At 43.8% G+C, this 19,405-nt stretch overlaps 4 protein-coding genes across 4 annotated transcripts; 2 read left to right on the forward strand and 2 right to left on the reverse strand.

Moving 5' to 3' along the window:
- The first annotated feature begins 565 nt into the window (after positions 1-565).
- On the forward strand, positions 566-4,318 carry LOC6557607 (protein masquerade). Its single transcript, XM_001983457.2, has 7 exons — positions 566-818; positions 877-1,158; positions 1,220-1,375; positions 1,655-2,569; positions 2,631-3,591; positions 3,652-3,929; positions 3,990-4,318. The coding sequence occupies exons 1-7, from the start codon at positions 566-568 to the stop codon at positions 4,310-4,312; spliced, it is 3,168 nt and encodes a 1,055-aa protein (XP_001983493.1). The 3' UTR covers positions 4,313-4,318.
- A 1,379-nt stretch (positions 4,319-5,697) lies between these two features.
- LOC6558469 (NGFI-A-binding protein homolog) lies at positions 5,698-12,716 on the forward strand. The gene is made up of 6 exons (XM_032742931.2): positions 5,698-6,067; positions 10,182-10,454; positions 10,515-11,386; positions 12,147-12,238; positions 12,301-12,376; positions 12,450-12,716. The coding sequence occupies exons 1-6, from the start codon at positions 5,698-5,700 to the stop codon at positions 12,684-12,686; spliced, it is 1,920 nt and encodes a 639-aa protein (XP_032598822.2). The 3' UTR covers positions 12,687-12,716.
- A 984-nt stretch (positions 12,717-13,700) lies between these two features.
- LOC6557317 (venom protease) lies at positions 13,701-15,601 on the reverse strand. Its single transcript, XM_001983455.3, has 5 exons — positions 15,409-15,601; positions 15,040-15,093; positions 14,597-14,984; positions 14,455-14,530; positions 13,701-14,366 (listed from the first exon to the last, which is right to left on the reverse strand). The coding sequence occupies exons 1-5, from the start codon at positions 15,485-15,487 to the stop codon at positions 13,839-13,841; spliced, it is 1,125 nt and encodes a 374-aa protein (XP_001983491.1). The 5' UTR covers positions 15,488-15,601; the 3' UTR covers positions 13,701-13,838.
- A 1,143-nt stretch (positions 15,602-16,744) lies between these two features.
- On the reverse strand, positions 16,745-18,516 carry LOC6558041 (venom protease). Its single transcript, XM_001983454.2, has 5 exons — positions 18,423-18,516; positions 18,054-18,107; positions 17,611-17,998; positions 17,469-17,544; positions 16,745-17,380 (listed from the first exon to the last, which is right to left on the reverse strand). The coding sequence occupies exons 1-5, from the start codon at positions 18,499-18,501 to the stop codon at positions 16,853-16,855; spliced, it is 1,125 nt and encodes a 374-aa protein (XP_001983490.1). The 5' UTR covers positions 18,502-18,516; the 3' UTR covers positions 16,745-16,852.
- Between the last annotated feature and the right edge of the window lie 889 nt (positions 18,517-19,405).

Raw genomic sequence — 19,405 nt, forward strand, 5'->3', positions numbered from 1 at the left:
AATGCTTGGTTTGTAGTTCCCGAATGCTCCGTTACACAAACACGTATACGTAATATAGAAATGGGGCATACTAGCACCGCAAACCGAAAACAACGGTACGGCCAGACGCACCTGTCACAGAACCAGCTCCAAGCTTCAAACACCCATGTTTTCTCAGAATGTGGCTAAGAGAGGCAAACTCCAGAAACGGGTTTTAGCGGAGACTCGGAGATCTCGCAGAACAAGTTGGGTCTTATCAGTAGCCAAGTCGCTTGCAACAATGTGAGCTCTTTCTAGGCCAATGATCTTAGCCGCAACTCAAAAAGCTGCAACAACAACAACAACTTTGATCTTTATGTTACGTCACAGGTCTTTTGGGTTACATGGGTGCTGCTGACTCACATTGTTGTGTTCGAAACTCAACTTTCACTTGGCTAATTTCGTTTTTTCTCCTACTCACTCACTCTCTCTCTCTCTGTCTATCACTCTCTGTCTTTTAGATTCTCGCAACGAGATGAGCACGTGAGCTCACTTGATCATCATCAACATTAACGTAAAACGATCTATGACAAAATTAACAAGCAAAATGAGCACTTCAGGCAACAGCATAATTTACACACTGACTTTCATCCTATTGCTGGCTTGTGCTCAGGCCCAGGATGAATCCCTCGCCGGCAGTTTTCTCTCCGGCCTACTGGACACGATAACGAGCACAGCGGATGCTAAGGATTGTCCGGGCGTCTGTGTGCACACACTGGCCACGCTCATCTGCTACGAGGTCCTGGACGATGTGCCCTGCCCGTCGCCCAGCATGAAATGCTGCATTGAGAATGCGCCAGGTGAACAGAGAATATCCCTTTTTCCCACTGCAACCCCATCTAAATTGCTCCCTTCTAGGCAAAAATGCAACTGCTGCCACTGCGCCTAAGATAACAACAACAACGACGAGCAGCACGACACAGCGAAGCACCACAACAGCAGCCAACACTAGCACCACCAGGCGCATCGCAACCACAGCTAGCACCACGCCCAAACCGAAGCCAAAGCCGCAGCCGAAGCGACCCCCAACAACAACTGCAGCGCCTACAACCACCACAAGGAAAACCGCCACCACCAAAAAGGCAACCACTGGCAAATTGAAGGACAAGGAAGAGGCCAGCAAAGTGGAGGATGAGAATAGTGAGTGACGATCTTCTTGCCCAGTTTAACTTAGCTCAACCTGGGTTTTCTATACTCTCAGAGAACTGTACGGGAGTTTGTGTTGCGGATCGCATTGCGGAATATTGTGAGGCGTATTTGACAAGCGGCGGACTTTGCAAGGAGGGCACCAAATGCTGTGTCTCCCTCGACGAGTACTCCAACGGCAAGCTGCCCAAAGATATTTATATACCAGCCAGTGAGTATTCTGCTTAAGAATTATAGTTACTCGTGTTTTAAGCCTGGCATGGGTGCCTCTTCACCAAGTTATTGAAGGCACGAAGGAAGTTATACGCAACTGGTTGGACTCATTTTTGATTGAGTCTTCCATTAGAAGAGGAACAAACTGAGAACAACGGTCCAAATCTAGTTTACATTATTCGATCCTATAGTCGACAACCTTCTTACCAAAAACCACAACTTTTAAATGAGAAAGCCTAGTTAAAAACTTGACCATTAAAATCTTTTCCTTATGCAGAGCACATGAGCAATCTGAAGGGTAATCAAACGTTGGCCAAGACGACAGCTCCAAAAACCAGTAGCACCACCAGCAGCACATCTACAACCACAACAACCACAAGCACCACACCGGAACCAGCACGCACCAAAACCAATAACAACAATCAAAATAAGCCCACAAAGCACAAGAAACCCACAACGACCACCACAACAACTGAGGCCGCTACTGAGGAGGATGAGGAGGAGGAAGACGACGATGAGGAAGAGGTCAGCAATAAGAACGAAAGCAACAATAAAATTAAGGGTCAGGGCCAGGTGCTGAAGGAGTGTGAGGGCGAATGCATGAACGGCATCTTTGCCATCTTCTGCGACGACATCGACTCCGAGGCCTTCTGTCCCGGCGAGGGCAGCTGCTGTGTGACGGGCACTGCCTCCGAGGCGCCACCCGCCAAGACGCCACCACCCAGCAAACCGGCCACAAAGATTGTTGCTAAGCCAGCAGCGAAACCAGCGCGTCCAGCTGCCACAGCAGCACCGCCGCCACCCGCTGCCTCCTCGGGTGGTGGGGATTTGCTTTCGCAGTTTATATCGTTTGCGGAGAGCACACTGAACTCACCGGCACCGCCGCCACCACCACCGCAAGCACCGCCACAGGTGCCTCGCTGTCCTGGCTTCTGTCTGTTAAATATTATGGCAGCCTTCTGTGAACGTCCCTCGATTCTAGTATCGCATCAGACCACCTGCTCGAAGGGTTCCGTCTGTTGTGATAATTCGCGTGCTGGTGCGCCCAAGCCAAAGTTGCCGCCACCGACGCCGTCGCCCACGCACCCACCCACAGCACCACCCTATGTGCTGCCCAATACACCGAGTCCGGATCCACGCGAAGAATGCCCCGGCTCCTGTATTGTCAGCCTGCTCAGCTTTACGTGCTTCAGTGAGTAGTCCAAGGTTCCTAACTTATTTCCATTTGCCAATTCTCCGTTAATCTCCTCCAGAAAATGCCGAGATGACCGATCTCTTCAGATGCAAGCGTTCGGGTCAAATCTGTTGTGCACCCAAGAGTAAGATACTCGAGAAGCAACAATTCCAGACACGCAACGACACCTCGTATTTCAACTATCCGGCAATGGGACCACCGCCACCCTATCCAGCACAGCTACCACAGCAGCAACAGGCACCACCGCCGCCCTATCCACCCACCACGTATATGGCCAATCAGCCACAAGGACCACCACAGCAACCACACCACCCGGCACATGCCTATCAGCCGGGATTGCCGCCACCACCGCCACCCAACTATGCGGATTACTATGGACCAGGTCCAGTAGCACAGCCAGCACTGCCGCCAGCTGCACCGCCAACAACGACGACAACCACAACGACGACAACACCACGTCCACATGTCTATTCGAAGTACGTGTGTGGTGTCAAAGGTACCCTGCGAACAGGTCGCTCCCGCAGCTCCCCAGCCCTCAACTATGTCTCGTATGCTCGGGCCAAGTATGGAGTCCAGCGTTCCGCGAGACAATTGGCCTCATCCTTTGCCGGCAGCAGCAGCAACATTAACAAGTCCAGCGAGCGACTCGTGCTTGGTTCTGCAATTGTTCCGATTCAGATACACAACGATAAGCTGGGCGATCTGGTGGACACCAGTGGCCTGCAAAGCAATCAGCTGAGATCCTATCACGAAGAGCCCGATCAACTGAAGCAGCTTGAGCAGACTGCCGTAGTTTATCCCGACTACTATCAGCGACCCGTCTACAATCCCAATTCCAACCAGCTGCAGCTGCAGTCCAACTATAGCAGGAGGAGGGCGCGTGTGGTGGGTGGCGAGGATGGTGAGAATGGTGAGTGGTGCTGGCAGGTGGCGTTGATCAACTCCCTCAATCAGTATCTCTGTGGAGCGGCGCTCATTGGCACCCAATGGGTGCTCACAGCCGCACATTGCGTCACCAAGTAAGTGCCGATAGATTCTCTAATTAAATCTTAACTGAAACTTAACCTAATCCTCTGCAGCATTGTGCGCTCTGGGGATGCGATCTATGTGCGCGTGGGTGACTATGATTTGACCCGCAAGTATGGCAGTCCCGGCGCCCAGACTCTCCGCGTAGCCACCACCTACATACATCACAACCACAACAGCCAGACGCTGGATAACGATATTGCGCTGCTCAAACTGCACGGCCAGGCGGAGCTGCGAGATGGAGTCTGTTTGGTCTGCCTGCCGGCTCGAGGTGTTAGTCATACGGCCGGCAAACGCTGTACGGTCACCGGTTACGGCTACATGGGCGAAGGTGGGCTCACTTCAACATCCTTCAACAACACATCTCTTTAATTTTGGTTTGCCTTTTTAGCTGGTCCCATTCCACTACGTGTGCGTGAAGCGGAGATTCCGATTGTAAGCGATACGGAGTGCATACGTAAAGTGAATGCGGTGACGGAGAAGATCTTCATTTTGCCCGCGTCCAGTTTCTGTGCGGGCGGCGAGGAGGGACACGATGCTTGCCAGGGCGATGGTGGCGGTCCGTTGGTATGCCAGGACGATGGCTTCTTCGAGCTGGCCGGTCTCGTCTCATGGGGCTTTGGCTGCGGTCGAGTGGATGTGCCTGGTGTCTATGTGAAGGTCTCCTCGTTCATTGGCTGGATCAATCAGATAATTAGCGTGAATAACTTATAGTGCGATTAAGTGCCGCGAATGGAACCCCGCGCTTGTAGCGATTTCCTCAGCAAGGGAATGGCCTACGACTGATTTTGGGTTCGCCACGTTGCGCTCGCTCTCTAATCTATCTAATCGACTGTTAACGTAAACCCATCCTAGTGTAATCTACTCATACATAATCTCCACATCTACTAAAACGTCCCCTTATTATTTAACTATAATGATTATATCGTAGAGTAAAACGGCAATCTTTAAAAGTATTCCAACCTTATAAAATAATTCATAAAAAAAAACAAAACATATTGTAAAACTATTTTTGTATATACAAAAAAAGAAAATACAAGAAAAACGTTCAACATATATTTAATAAAAATGCGGAAAATCCCAAAATTCATTTGCATATATTTTAGGTAACGGAAAATATCAGAAAGATTAAAAAAAGAGTTGATCAAAATGTCGGAAGGGATCAACTTTTTGTGTAAGAAAAAAAGAAAATACAAGAGAAGCGTTGAACATATATTTCCTTAACATAGGGAAAATACACAAAATTCATTTGCATATATTTTTGATAACGGAAAATAAGAGAAGACAACAACGAAAAAAATGTCTGAAAAATGCTTGCACCCATAAGATAAACTCCTGGCATCATTGAGATACTTTTCAGAGGCGAGAGGCGGAGCGAGAAATCACTCAAAATCCCGCAGAGAACAAGTCGCACTGGCTGACTTCTAATAAGAGATCGGAGCGCACACAAAACGCGTTTGCAGAAAAACTTACCCTCATTGGGTATCGAGTGGAAACTGGTAGCGCCAATGCCTACGTCTTCGTCTCTTCATCTTCGTCTTCGTCTTTGTATTCGTCTTCGGGCTTCGCACAAAAATTCCTCTCCTGCCTGCCTCTTTTTGCTGTTGTTGTTGGTTTTTTTGTATTTTTTAACCCTTTCCTGGCGACGTCGTCTGCTGCGTGATTTTATGTAGCGTGTTTTTCATCTCTTCGAAAGTATCTCAAAGATGTTTCCCCTTTGGCAAGAAGAAAACGAAAGCAGGCTGCCTGGCTGACTGGCTGGTCTGTCCGCTCGAAAAAGGGTTCCCGAGCTGCCCAGCCGACCAAACGACAAAACAGAAGTTCGTCTGGCCTCGAGCAGAGCGGATGGGCAGAGATCAAAATCGAGACGCGCTTACGAGTGTTTTCTGAATACAACAAAATATAAAACGAAATTGAGGCGATCTTCTGATCAACAACAATATTTAGAAACGAGTCCTTGTAGTGTTGTAGTTTGTGTTTTTCTCATTGTTTTCGGTAGTTCGTCCTTTCGCATTAGTTTTTTGATTTTTGCATGCATTTTGTTTTGGTACTTTGTGTTTGTTGTTCGTGTTTCTTGCTTGGTTCTCATTCTTGCCACAATGGAGGCAAATTCACCCACTACTGCTGCATCAGCAATAACAACAACTGCAGCAACAACAACAGCAGCAGCCTCCACAACAACGTCCTCCAGTTTAGTTCCCTCGCCAGCCGGAAGTACAAAGAGTCACCACATTGTCACAGGAAGCGGAAGCTCCAGCTGCTCCGCACTCCAATCCCTGCCCCAGTTGCTCACCACGACCAGCAGCAGCAGCATTGAGCTGCTGAAGCAGGAGGACAATCTGAATAATCTATCGCTAGCGAGTGCTCTTTCCGAAGGTCAACGTTCACTCTCCGGCGCACCGTCGGCTTCCTCCAGTCCCATATTAAGTCCGCAAGGCAAAATCTTCGGGCGCAATGCAAATGGCACATGTAAGTAGAAATCGAAGGACTCTTTCGGCTTAAAATTTCATATTTTGAAATTTTCTTTAAAAATAATACTTTTAGAAAATTAATTATTGCTGTTGAACTATCAAGATACAATGTTTAGATCATGTGTAAGAACCTATGGCAATATTACTAGTCTTTTTATTATATTTAACTTTAACTTAAACTTAGAAACTTCATCAAAGAATTTCTTAAACAAGAATTAGAGAGAGGAAGTATCTGTTTGGCATCATATAAAATAAGTTGATAAAGAATTAATTAACTTACATTTCAAATGCGATTCGCCATTTCCAGTTAGTTTAATCTGACTTTTAAAATGGGCACTCGAAGCGTTAAAAATTGAAATCCAAATTTATATTGAATTCATTGTTTTATAAATATCATCAAATGGTTCTTTTGGATTTTTCCTTCGTAAAACTTGCCAGATCACTTGAGCTATTTAAATTCATTGTCTTTGAAAAGGTTTCTTTTCACTAATGATTTTCAAATCTATTTTACTTATCTTAACTACTAGTCTTCTCTGCAATCTTCCTGAATTAATACAGATCTCACTGAATTTATCCACATCATTCGATTATTTGTTTATTTTCTGCTCTTTATATTCATACAACTTGTTAAAAAAATCGCCTTTTGTTTCCAAAATTTCCCGCGCTTTTAAAGCTCACAAGCTGTTGTTGTTTTTTTCTCTCATTGCAACGGACTTTTGGTGAACGCAACAATAGAAAAAGTTGCCGTTGGAGGTAGTTGAGCCGCCTCAGCTTGTAGCTTCAGCTTCAGTTACGGTTTCAGTTCCGGTTTCCACTTCCTTGGTGCTTGGGGTCGAGCAACCACCCCTGAGTAGCACTCAAGTCGGGCACGATCAGGGCGTCTATTTTGCAGGCTGGCTGGCTATAGATGCTCTCGAGCATCAGGTAGCCCAGGCAATCGTAATGGCAGACGCCTTCCTTGCAGACGCGTCCAATGAAAAACGCGCGAGTACCTCAGGTATAACGGTTAAACAGCAGAAGCCGTTAGCTTACCCTCAAGATGATAGGTTCAATTCAGGGGTAATTTGAAAGAAAAGAAAAAAAAAAAAAACAAAAAATGAGAAGACCCAACCCAGCTTGCTTTAGGGGTAGAAATGTTGTCCAAGCCAACGGCAGACGTCGCCTTTCAATCACATTTATGGTCTCTCTCGTTGTCGCCGTTGTTATGGTTATGGTTCTTCCTCTAGCTTGGTCTGGAGTGCGTACTCGCTGCAGCTTCAGCTTCAGCTTCAGCTTCATCTTCATCAGCAGCGGCCATTGGCACGTACGGCTGGTCCAAAGCGAACCAAGTTATTGCCACCAATGGAATTTTGATCGACAAGAATTTGGTCGTTCAAAAAGTCGCTTTTAATTTATCGTCGCGTATATGAGAAATAGTTTCGGTTACTTGGCCACAAGACGAGGAAGAAGAAGGCACCCGGCGTCTGCGTCTTCAATGCTTTTTGCCCATAATCGAAGCAATCGCACGATTGACGTCCCTCACACACACACACACACACACACACACACTTAGTTGAAACTGCGTCCTGGCCGAGATTCGCTTTGGTCAGCCAGGCAAGGTATGTGGCGTCGAATGTCATTATTGCTGCCAAGTGCCAACTAAAAAGCGACTGCAGTTAATTTTTTTGTCCATCTTTGCCCATCGCATAAAAACAACATATTTAGTAAATGACAACAACAACAGCAGCAGCAGACATTAACAGACTTTTGCAACATCTGCAAAAAAAAGAAAGAAAATCGCGAGCCGCAAATTAAATAAATAAAAAATCAACAACAAGAAGCTGGAGCCCGCAAGCCGAGTGACAATCAGCGCACCACAGACAGACCACAAACGTATCCCCCCTGAAGCCAAGCCCAAACCCAACCCAACAGAATCCACTTCCAGTTGCAGTGTTGCCTGTGGCGGTGCTACTCCTTTCTCATCACTACCTCGTTGCCTGCGCCCCTCCCCCTCCCCCACCCCCTTGCATTATTTGTGTATTGAAATCACGTCTCATTTATTTATTGCTGCAAATGCCGTACCCCTCAGACTACCGCAGACCCCCAACAACAACCAAGACCAGACTCCCGCTTCTGTGTTACGCAAAAAATGAGATTCTGCGTCTGCGTTAAATACTCCTTTGTGGGCTGCAGTCAGGAAACAGGAGCCAAGAGGCTGCGCATAGAAGTGTGGCGTTGACAGTCGACTTAACCCCAAAACACACACGTTATGTCAACTGAATACACTCAGAAAAAAAATTGACCTGATATCTGGAAAATACCCATGATTTTCGAAATAATTTATAAATTTAAGAAAACTTTTTCCTTAACTTAGAAAGGCTTGCTATATATTTATATATATACATATATTTTCCGTTAAAATCCTCATTCCTAGAAAAAATCCTTTCTGAACTGTAATTTAAGAATAGAAAACAACACACTGGCAATTAAAGAGATATTTTCCGCGTTTTAGAAAACTTCATCCTATATTTGAGACAGTTAAATCCTTCAATATTAGAAATTTACTTTCTGAAGAACCCTTGGCGCCAAAGGAATGGCAAATTGAAGAACACTTTTGGCAGAAAAAGTGTATAAATATTGTTTTCCAACGCGACTTAGTTTATGTGTGTATGAGAGGATTCTTGAGCATAATTTTCAAGACATAACAAGACCTATTTATTCATAAACCATATCAAAACACGATCTTAATTTTCCCAAATAACTTCTAGCAATATCATCCCAGATTTGTTGGGGTGGCAATAAGTTTTTGTAATAAAGATTATTAGCAAAGTTTACTAAACACCTACTGAGACTTTCAGTTTGGGCATTTGCCAACTGACAACCATATCATCTATTATGGAATTTATGGGTTGTATCTCGACATTTCCAAGGTGCCCTTCTTTGTCGAGCGTGTCATAAATTGTGACAGGCATGCAATCATGGGTTAATGATTGGCAGCGCATCAAGTGACAACACCAACTACAACGACACACAACAAATACACCATGCTACATGGCTACAAAAACACACAAGCTCAACTGCTCCTTGTTGTCTGTATAAGAGCAAAAAAAACTACAGAAGGCAGAAAAGAAGATCCGAACGATCGATGTGTGCTTTTTTATTGTTGTTGCCCGGTTTTGTTATAATTTAGTTGGGCCAGCTCGTTTTTCTATTAATTAAAGTTGGTAGCGCACATTGGCAATGGGAACTGGTAACTGCAGACTGCAGAGATAGGCTATGGACATCGCCAATGGAACTGAGACTGAGACTGACTCTGGCTCTGGCTCGAAGCTCGACTAAAATATTCTCACATAATTATTTACGATTTGACATAATCATCAGCGTCGCTCATTGGCGGCCTTTTAAGTTCTGCCTGTTGCCAATAAATTGTGTAGAGAAATACAAACTGAAGAAGAAGCACTAGAATAATTCACACGAATGAAAAAAAGATTTACATTTTGTAGCTGAAAAGCAAGAAAAAAAATGAGGAAAAAAACAGATTAAAAGTGATCCAAGCGATCCTAGCGATCCTTTGCTCTGATCTTCGCGTATGCGTGACGCATTTCTAACGAGTTTTGATCCTTGAACGAAAGCGAAAGGGTTGAAATCACACACACAACACACACACAACAGTCACCAAGCAGCCTTCACATTTGCTTATGCAGATGAGGTCGTCGACGGCGTTCCCAACTCTTGCCTCGTCCTTTTTGTGCGCTTTTTCGGGTTTCATTTTTTTCTTTTCCTTTTTTTTTTTTGGTTCTTTGATTGGTTTTTTTTCTTGTTGTGTGCTGCATACACAAAAAGGGTTTACGGTCCAGACGTCGGTCGATTTTTTTTGTTTTATATAAAAAAAAGAGAATTTAATTAAATTTTTTTCTTATGGACTCGCAACATTATGAGAACGGACCAGCGCAAGAACTACATAAATATCATGTTCTATACCCTGTTGCTAGTTTTATTTTGGAGCATATCTTTAAAGCAATGAGAGTAAAGTTATACACTATTCATTTTTGTATTTCGAATACTCCTTTGATTGCTTACACTAAGTCAGTCCTGATCCTCTCACAATTTAACTCCTGTTTACTCCTTTGCAGTGATCACCACATCCCGGCCGAGCAACGAGGCTGAGGTGCAGCTGTATCGGGTGCTCCAGCGTGCTAGTCTGCTGGCCTACTATGATACGCTGCTGGAGATGGGCGGCGATGATGTGCAGCAGCTGTACGATGCTGGCGAGGAGGAGTTCCTTGAGATTATGGCGTTGGTGGGCATGGCGTCGAAGCCACTTCATGTGCGTCGCCTACAAAAGGCGCTGCACGAGTGGGCCAACAATCCCAGCCTATTCCAAGGACCCATGTTGCCCCAGCTGGGTAAGTTTTGCAGTCAATTCTCAGTTGCTTGATCTGACTGTGTGTTTTTCTTCTCGCCAGGTCTTTGTGAGACACCAACGAAACCCGCCCTCGCCTTTAATCCGGAGACAACGCCGGCGCTGCCACGTAGCAAATTCTCTTCCTTCAATTCAGCCGCCAGCTCTTTTCAGTCTGCTAGTGTTCCTGTGGCTCCGGTGGCCACAACAGCCGCTGCGCCAAGTGCGCACTTGCTGTCACAGATCAGTACACCCGTGCTCCAGACTCTTCCCGTGTTACAGACACCCGGCAATCCCTCACCCCTTGTGCTGTCTGCGACAGCGAGCTTACCCAACATTGTGGCCACACCCTCCGGTGCCCACCAAGTCTCCTCTAGCTCCCCCCAACTGACGCCGGTGCTCACCGAGATGCAGGTGCAGCGAATTATCATGTGTGCGGCGAAGATTGCGAGACAGCTGCCGCAGAGGGAGCCCCGGGCTCAGACCTCCAAGAAGCGAACCACACGCGAACTGGAACAGGTGATAGCGATGGGTGAGCATGATCCGCGACGCATGGATGAGATACGTAAGTACTCGGCGATCTATGGTCGCTTCGACTGCAAACGGCGTCCGGAGAAGCCGCTCACCCTCCACGAGGTCTGCGTCAATGAGGCCGCAGCTCAACTGTGTCGCAATCCTCAGACCATTTGGTTGCTAACGCGCCGTGACGAGCTCTTCCCCTTGGCCCGGCAAATTGTGAAAGATGCTGGCTTTGGGCACTCAGCATCCATAGCACGCTATGGTAATTTGCTCACCCAGCTGCCCGGGCAGAGCACAGCTTCCCCACGTAGTGCACCCATCGATATGGACTGCGAGTCCAGTGATTCGGTGTTGCAAGTAAAGCGTCAGCGTTTATCCTCCACGGAGGCAGCCCAGTTGCCCATCGAACTGAATCGGGTAAGGAAGAACACATCATCCGTTGAGCCATAAAATGCGTCCTGTGAAGTGCTTCCTGGTGCAGTGCTTCAGTGCTTGATTCTCAGCTTCAATTGCGGCTACTGCTTCTGCTTCAGTGCTTTGTTTTTATTTTTAGGGAGGTGGCAGTTTCTATAGCTACTACCGCTTTCACATGTTAACTCAAATTTTTACTTTGCAGCTTTTTGGCCCGATCAACTAATGTTTTGCCTAAGAGGCTGTTACTCACTTGTTAATATTGGCTAGTCTTGAGTATTTAAAAGTTTTGTAGTTTGCCTAACTTAAACGAAGCCTAGTCTATTTTTCTAGTATCTCTCTGTTGGTACAGTTGTTACTGAGTACAGTATTCATTACTTTAATTGTTGTTATTTTTATAGCTATTTCACTATCTATATAAATTATGTATGCTCTGCTAAATGTGTGAACTTTTCCAACTAAACCAGCTTTTACTAATATTCCTAACTTAGTTTTAGTCATATTTTTAGGCTAGCTTGTTTTTTATAGTTGTTTGTTTATAATACTTATCTTCTGCAATATTTGGTGTACCTTTTTCGTTGTGCCAATAAATAAATTTCCCGCTTTTTAAATCCAACTGAACATCGTGTATTCTTCCTTACCAAAAACCAAAAACAAAAATAAATATCAAAAACGCTTGCCTCGCTTAGCTTTTAATATTTGTCGCCAGAGATTTTAATCCCCGATCTTATTGCAAAAATAACAACAACAACAACAACAAATGAAGGAAGCTGTCGAGGATTCGCGCTACAATCTGTTTGCCATGTACCAAAAGTTCGCCAAGCCGCCATTCGATCTGACGGAAATAGCCAAGTTCTCGTGAGTATCAAAAATTGTTTCTTATTTCGAAAAATATATTTCATACGATTTATCCTTGTTAGTTTGGGCAAGACGGCAGACTTTGAGGACAATGATTCGCGTTTCTCCTTCAGCAATTCCAGTTCCCCGCCAATGCCAGTGAGTATGTGTTTAGCCATCTGGCGAGAGAGAATGTCCTGAGTAAAGGCAAACTGCTTAAACTGTTCCACAGGGCAATGGTCTGGAAAGTGAACGCTCCCCCTTATCCTCACTGGATAAGCCGAACAATTGCGAGACGCATACAGCGACTGATTTGAACCTGGTCGAAACTGTGGATCTGACAGCAGCCGGTGTTCAAGTTATATCTGCAGCTGGTGATAATATTATTGCCGTCGCAAATCCCGCCCTGGCACTCAGCCCAACCCTGAATGAGGTGCTCAAGCGCAGCGCTACCTCACCCGAAGTTTAGCAACTGCAAGTAGCGTCAGATTTCAGTACTTAAGAATATCAGTGCAATTTAATTTAGATATTTCGTTAAGGTCAAAAGACAAACTAAATCAATAGTTAGAGCGTAAACTCCTGTGATCTACACTATTCTGTAATAAAAATTATATTTTATGCACCCACACTTTACACCAGAAATGTTTACATCTGCTCAATTGATTGATCTAAAATTAGCCTCAGAAAATCAATCGAATATTCTCAGCGTACAATGATTCCCTTTTTTGTTTCTGACAATGGTGTTTATATTTGTGATTGTGGGTTTTTCCTTTGTACACCTATTGACTGTTAATGTCTCATTTTTTTAGCAACCCCTATTTTTGCAACGAGCTAATCATGAGTTTCCAACCTTGTGTGTATCCTGACGTTATCGCAAATCGACTTGTGCCTTCAAATCTCGATGGGCGAATATCCTATGCAAATTTATTGATCGATGTTGTGTAGCTGAAAAATTCAGAGTGGCAGAGTAGAAGTAAACTCCAGTCCAATGAACTCTTTATCTGACGCTTAGAGTCCTGACAGCTGCTAGGTGCTACAGCTCCTCCGATTTGAATCACAAAAGACTACAGAGAAATTCCTACATCTTTTGTGGCCACAAATGCGCGGGCGAATATAAGAGAATTATCTTGATAAAAAATGGGTTATTGTGGCATTTGATCTGATTACAGCATAAAAGGGAAGACAAAGCGTGCCAAATGGAGCGGGGGGTTCCGCTGATCTTTTGCGATGGAGCCTACTAGATGAGATAGGCCTAGCTCAGGAATTTAGAATGCAGCACATGTCAATAAGCAGACAACCCTTTAACGCCTTACTTCAGGTCTAGATCAGTGGTTAGGGTTGCCTCATTAAAAGTGAGATTGATGGTCCCTCTCTCTCTCTTTCTCTCTCTTCGTTAGCTATTTGCATAAGTCTGTGGATGCATGCAACTCGAGGATTAGACAAACCCTGAGGTCATGAGAACAAAAGGACCTCACACTCAATGCGTTGATATTTAAATATATTTAAGGTTGTGCTTGTGAGTGTAATTATTTACTTTAAGCACATACAAATATATAAGATGTGAAATAGCAAAATAAAGGTTTCAGAATGGGAACTTCATGTTCCTCAAACTAAAACCAAGTCAAGCCGTATCCAGTAACATTTCAAGTACCCAGTCCATAAAGTATTGGGTGCTCGCATAGACACCGGGGATCTCAGGCCTAGCACAACCCACACTGTAGGAAACCACACCAATCAGATAGTAGCGCATTTGATTGCTGACCATTTCGGATATCATGAGAGGACCACCCGAGTCACCATAGCACGTGTCCTTGCCTCCAGAGAGTACTCCCGCACAGAGTACAGCATTATCGAACTGTTCTTCATTGAAATAACGATTCACCTTTGCATACTGAGTGCGACAGACTTCGTTGCTCAGCACGGGTATCATCAGTTCCCTCAGCACGTTGGATGATTCACCATCCTCTCGAGTCCTGCCCCAGCCGGCAACGAAAGGGTTCGATGACACATAGGACTTAGTACGCAAGGTCGGACTACTGGGCATACAAATGGGTTTAATCGTGTTCGTAAACTGAACATTTCGTTCCAAATAGAGTAATGCGATATCACCGCGTCCATTCCGGCGCGTGTAATGTGGATATGCCACTTTCTATAAATAAACGATGTATATAGTATTATAGTGTTTCCCAACTCAAAATCAAAACCAGAGTTATTTAACAGATTTTTCAATTATTTACCTTTGCGATAGGTATATCAACATGCTGTGCCTCCGAATCCGTCATTAGATTATATTCGCCCAGTCGCACAAACATTCTATAAAGTATAATCAAACACATTTGTTATTATTTTGTCCAAGATCAAGTAACTAGGAGCGCTTACAGATTGTCTTTGATGCAATGGGCGGCTGTGATAACATGCCTGGCGGTAATCAAAGTGCCGCCACACTTGAATGGTGAAGAGGAGCCATCGCTATAGCCAAGGAGTGCAATCCAAGGCCAGGAAGACTTTATTGACCTACTACCGCCAATAATTATTTTAATGTATCTCTCAATTTTGGGCCTAGAGCCGCAACCCTCCTCCACAGTGGGCAGGCGAAGTGGTATCTCATCATCACCGACGAGTTTTACTGGCTTACTGTCGGTGGGGCAGCAGACATTGCTGCCAACTCGACCACAGATCAAATTGGAGGCCCGCAGTTCTTTTGCAAAATTGGAATCATTTCGTCTCACTTTCAGCTCGTTGAAAATTGATGCACAGTTCTTGATATCTGTGCGAGAGGAATTTATGATGAATTTCCAAAAGATAATGTAGCTATAGCTTACCCACGCATTCACCAATCTTTCCCACAGGAAACTGGCAGATGGGACCACGTGAAACTAGAAATTGCGAATTGTCATTGAATTTAGTGAAAACTGTATAGCTTTGAATGCTTTAAAGTTTTGGCAAATTCACTTAAAAATAAAAAGATCTAAGAAAATAAGTTAGGTGGCCAGCTGCTTTCAACTTATAAACATTTTATTTGTATGACAGCAGCTTTCAAATTTCATTTTAAACGCTAGGTGGTTTTTTTGTTACTGGAGCTCATATGGAACAAAAGACTTAGACAAGGAACTTGATGAAATTTATACTGTAATTAATTGTATGTGTACATCGTTCGTCATTCCTTTCTTTCTTTTAATATATGTACGTACCTCTTCCGTGGTTAAGCTGACCGAGCATGGGCGTGGCCAAATAGGCAATCATTAAAAAAACACTAAGCACCAGCTTCATTTTTAACAAACAATTAATGCCTAGTGATTATAATTAGCACACAAGCTCAACTCACTGCTCCAGAATATTTTAATGAGCACACGCAATTCACAGTGCGACGCACATTATCAGACTGAGGTCGACTCAGGCGGTTAGCCTTTATATATATGCAACAACGCCGAGAACTTGGATGACAAGCTATTCCAATTAAGCACTTCAGTCGCATAGTGACTCATAAACTGTGTATAGCAATTGAACCCAAAAATTAAAACCCCCAAATTCGATAAACAACATCAAATCAAGCTAATTTACCGGCAACTGATAAAGCTCGATACAGTTTCTTTGCACACGCGTATAAAACCAATACTTCAGATGATATAAACCGGAAATACCAAATACCAAATTAGCCTCCGAAAACCAATCGAAAATTCTCAGCTTACAATGATCTCCCCTTTTCTGTTCTTGCCAATTGTGTTTATTATGGGTTTTCCTTTGTATACGTCTTGACTGTTGATGTCTTTTTTTGCAACCCCTTTTTTGCAAAGAGCTGTCAATAAAAATATCACAGCTAATGATGAAATTAACACCCTTGTGTCTGTCTCAGGGTTTTCGCAAATCAGCTTTCGCATGTAAATTTTGAACGGCGAATTTCGTATGCAAATTTTATCAGGGCATTGTTGATAATAGATCTGTACAACAGATATTGATTGAATCGCGCACAATGTTGTGATACTGACTTGATTGTAAAATTCAGAGTGGCAGCGGAGGAGTAAACAAGCCTTAGAGCCCTGACAGCTGCTTGATGCCACAGCTCCTACGATTTGAATCACAAAGAGTGCATGGAAACTGACAACTTCTTTTGTGGCCACCAATGCACAGACGAACATAACAAAAAGAGTCTGTTGACCTTACAAAAAAAGATTCATCTGGCAGAAGGGGGCCGAAGCGTGCCAAATGAGATAAACGGGTTCCCTGATCCTTTGAGATGGAGCCAAAATGATACAAAATGTGGTAGTTGAAGCTGGCTGTCTGGCTTCCAAGTCCATTGTGACCATTGCCTCAGTTTATGCAGTTCCTGTCCAAAAAAAAACTCTTTAAAAATGTAACCTAACCCCTACTTCTAGTTTAGATCAATGCTTAGGGTTGCTGCGATCATTAGAAGCATGATTGATGTACTCACTCTCTGTCTGTTGGCTATTTGCATAAGTATGTAGAGGCATGCAACACAAGGATTAGACAAACCTTGAGGTCATGAGAACAAAAGGATCACACACTCAATGCGTTGATATTTAAATATATTTAAGGTTGTGCTTGTGAGTGTAATTATGATATAGCAAAATAAAGACTTCAGAATGGGAACTTGATGTTCCTCAAACTAAAACCAAGTCAAGGCGTATCCAGTAGCATTTCAAGTACCCAGTCCATAAAGTATTGGGTGCTCGAATAGACACCGGGTATCTCAGGCCTGGCACAACCCACACTGTAGGAAACCACACCAATCAGATAGTAGCGCATTTGATTGCTGACCATTTCGGATATCATGAGAGGACCACCCGAGTCACCATAGCACGTGTCCTTGCCTCCGGAGAGTACTCCCGCACAGAGTACAGCATTATCGAACTGTTCTTCATTGAATTTACGATTCACCTTCGCATACTGAGTGCGACAGACTTCGTTGCTCAGCACGGGTATCCTCAATTCCCTCAGCACGTTGGATGGATCACCACCCTCCCGAGTCCTGCCCCAGCCGGCAACGAAAGGGTTCGATGACACATAGGACTTAGTACGCAAGGTCGGACTACTGGGCATACAAATGGGTTTAATCGTGTTCGTAAACTGAACATTTCGTTCCAAATAGAGTAATGCGATATCACCGCGTCCATTCCGGCGCGTGTAATGCGGATAAGCCACTTTCTGTAAATAAACGATGTATATAGTATTATAGTGTTTCCCAACTCAAAATCAAAACCAGAGTTATTTAACAGATTTTTCAATTATTTACCTTTGCGATAGGTATATCAACATGCTGTGCCTCCGAATCCGTCATTAGATTATATTCGCCCAGTCGCACAAACATTCTATAAAGTATAATCAAACACATTTGTTATTATATTGTCCAAGATCAAGTAACAAGGAGCGCTTACAGATTGTCTTTGATGCAATGGGCTGCGGTGATTACATGCCTGGCGGTAATCAAAGTGCCGCCACACTTGAATGGTGAAGAGGAGCCATCGCTATAGCCAAGGAGTGCAATCCAAGGCCAGGAAGACTTTCTTGACCTTCTACCGCCAATAATCGTTTTAAAGGATTTCTTAATTTTGGGCTTAGAGCCGCAACCCTCCTCCACAGTGGGCAGGCGACGTGGTATCTCATCATCATCAACGAGTTTTACTGGCTTACTGTCGGTGGGACAGCAGACATGGCTGCCAACTCGACCACAGATCAAATTGGAGGCCCGCAGTTCTTTTGCAAAATTGGAATCATTTCGTCTCATTTTCAGCTCGTTGAAAACGAATGCACAGTTCTTGATATCTGTGCGAGAGGGATTTGTGATGAATTTCCAAAAGATAATGTAGCTATAGCTTACCCACGCATTCACCAATCTTTCCCACAGGAAACTGGCAGCTGGGACCACGTGAAACTAGAAATTGCGAATTGTTATTGAATTTAGTGAATACTGTATAGCTTTGAGTGCTTTAAAGTTTTGGCAAATTCACTTAAAAATAAAAAGATTTAAGAAAATAAGTTAGGTGGCCAGCTGCTTTCAACTTATAAACATTTTATTTGTATGACAGCAGCTTTCAAAGTTCATTTTAAACGCTAGGTGGTTTTTTTGTTACTGGAGCTCATATGGAACAAAAGACTTAGACAAGGAACTTGATGAAATTTATACTGTAATTAATTGTATGTGTACATCGTTCGTCATTCCTTTCTTTCTTTTAATATATGTACGTACCTCTTCCGTCGTTAAGCTGACCGAGCATGGGCGTGGCCAAATAGGCGATCATTAAAAAAACACTAAGCTCCAGCTTCATTTTTAACAAACAATTAATGCCCAGTGATTATAATTAGCACACTAGCTCAACTCACTGCTCAAGAATATTTTAATGAGCACACACAATATTCACAGTGCGACGCACATTATCAGACTGAGGTCGACTCAGGCGGTTAGCCTTTATATATATGCAACAACGCCGAGAACTTGGATGACAAGCTATTCCGATTAAACACTTCAGTCGCATAGTGACTCATAAACTGTGTATAGCAATTGAATCTAAAAATTAAAACCCCCAAATTCAATCAACAACATCAAATCAAGCTAATTTACCGGCAACTGATAAAGCTCGATACAGTTTCTTTGCCCACGCGTCTAAAACCAATACTCCAGATGATATAAACCGGAAATACCAAATATCCCACACAGTATGACAGCTAGAAAGGTATATTTATCGGGTATTTTTTGGGCTACAATTACCAAACTTTGAAGGTGGATTAAAATGAACATTTTATTATTAGCTAGCATTATGTTGTAAGTGTTCAACAATTTCTAGAGAGAGCGAGAATGTCCCAAGCAACCTCTTGGTACGGAAAGTGAACGCCCCCGTTATCCTCATAGGACAAGCCTAACCACTGTGAGCCGCATTCGGCGAGTGATTTGAACCTGGTCGGAACTGTGGATCTGCCAGCAGCCGATGTTCAAATTATATCTGCAGCTCTTGATAGTATCAATGCCACTCAGCAGAATGAGGTGCCAGACTTCAGTACCTAAAAATATCAGTGCACTTTAGTTTATAAATTTGGTTAATTTTAAGAGACAAACTGAATCAGTAGTTACTACATTTTATTTATATTTTATGCACCCACACTGCACACTAAAATACTTACTTCTGATCAAATAGTTGACCTTAAATTAGCCTCAGAAAACCTATCGAAAATTCT

This window comes from Drosophila grimshawi, unplaced genomic scaffold (assembly GCF_018153295.1).
Source record: "Drosophila grimshawi isolate 15287-2541.00 unplaced genomic scaffold, ASM1815329v1 contig_44, whole genome shotgun sequence".
NCBI lineage: Eukaryota > Metazoa > Arthropoda > Insecta > Diptera > Drosophilidae > Drosophila > Drosophila grimshawi.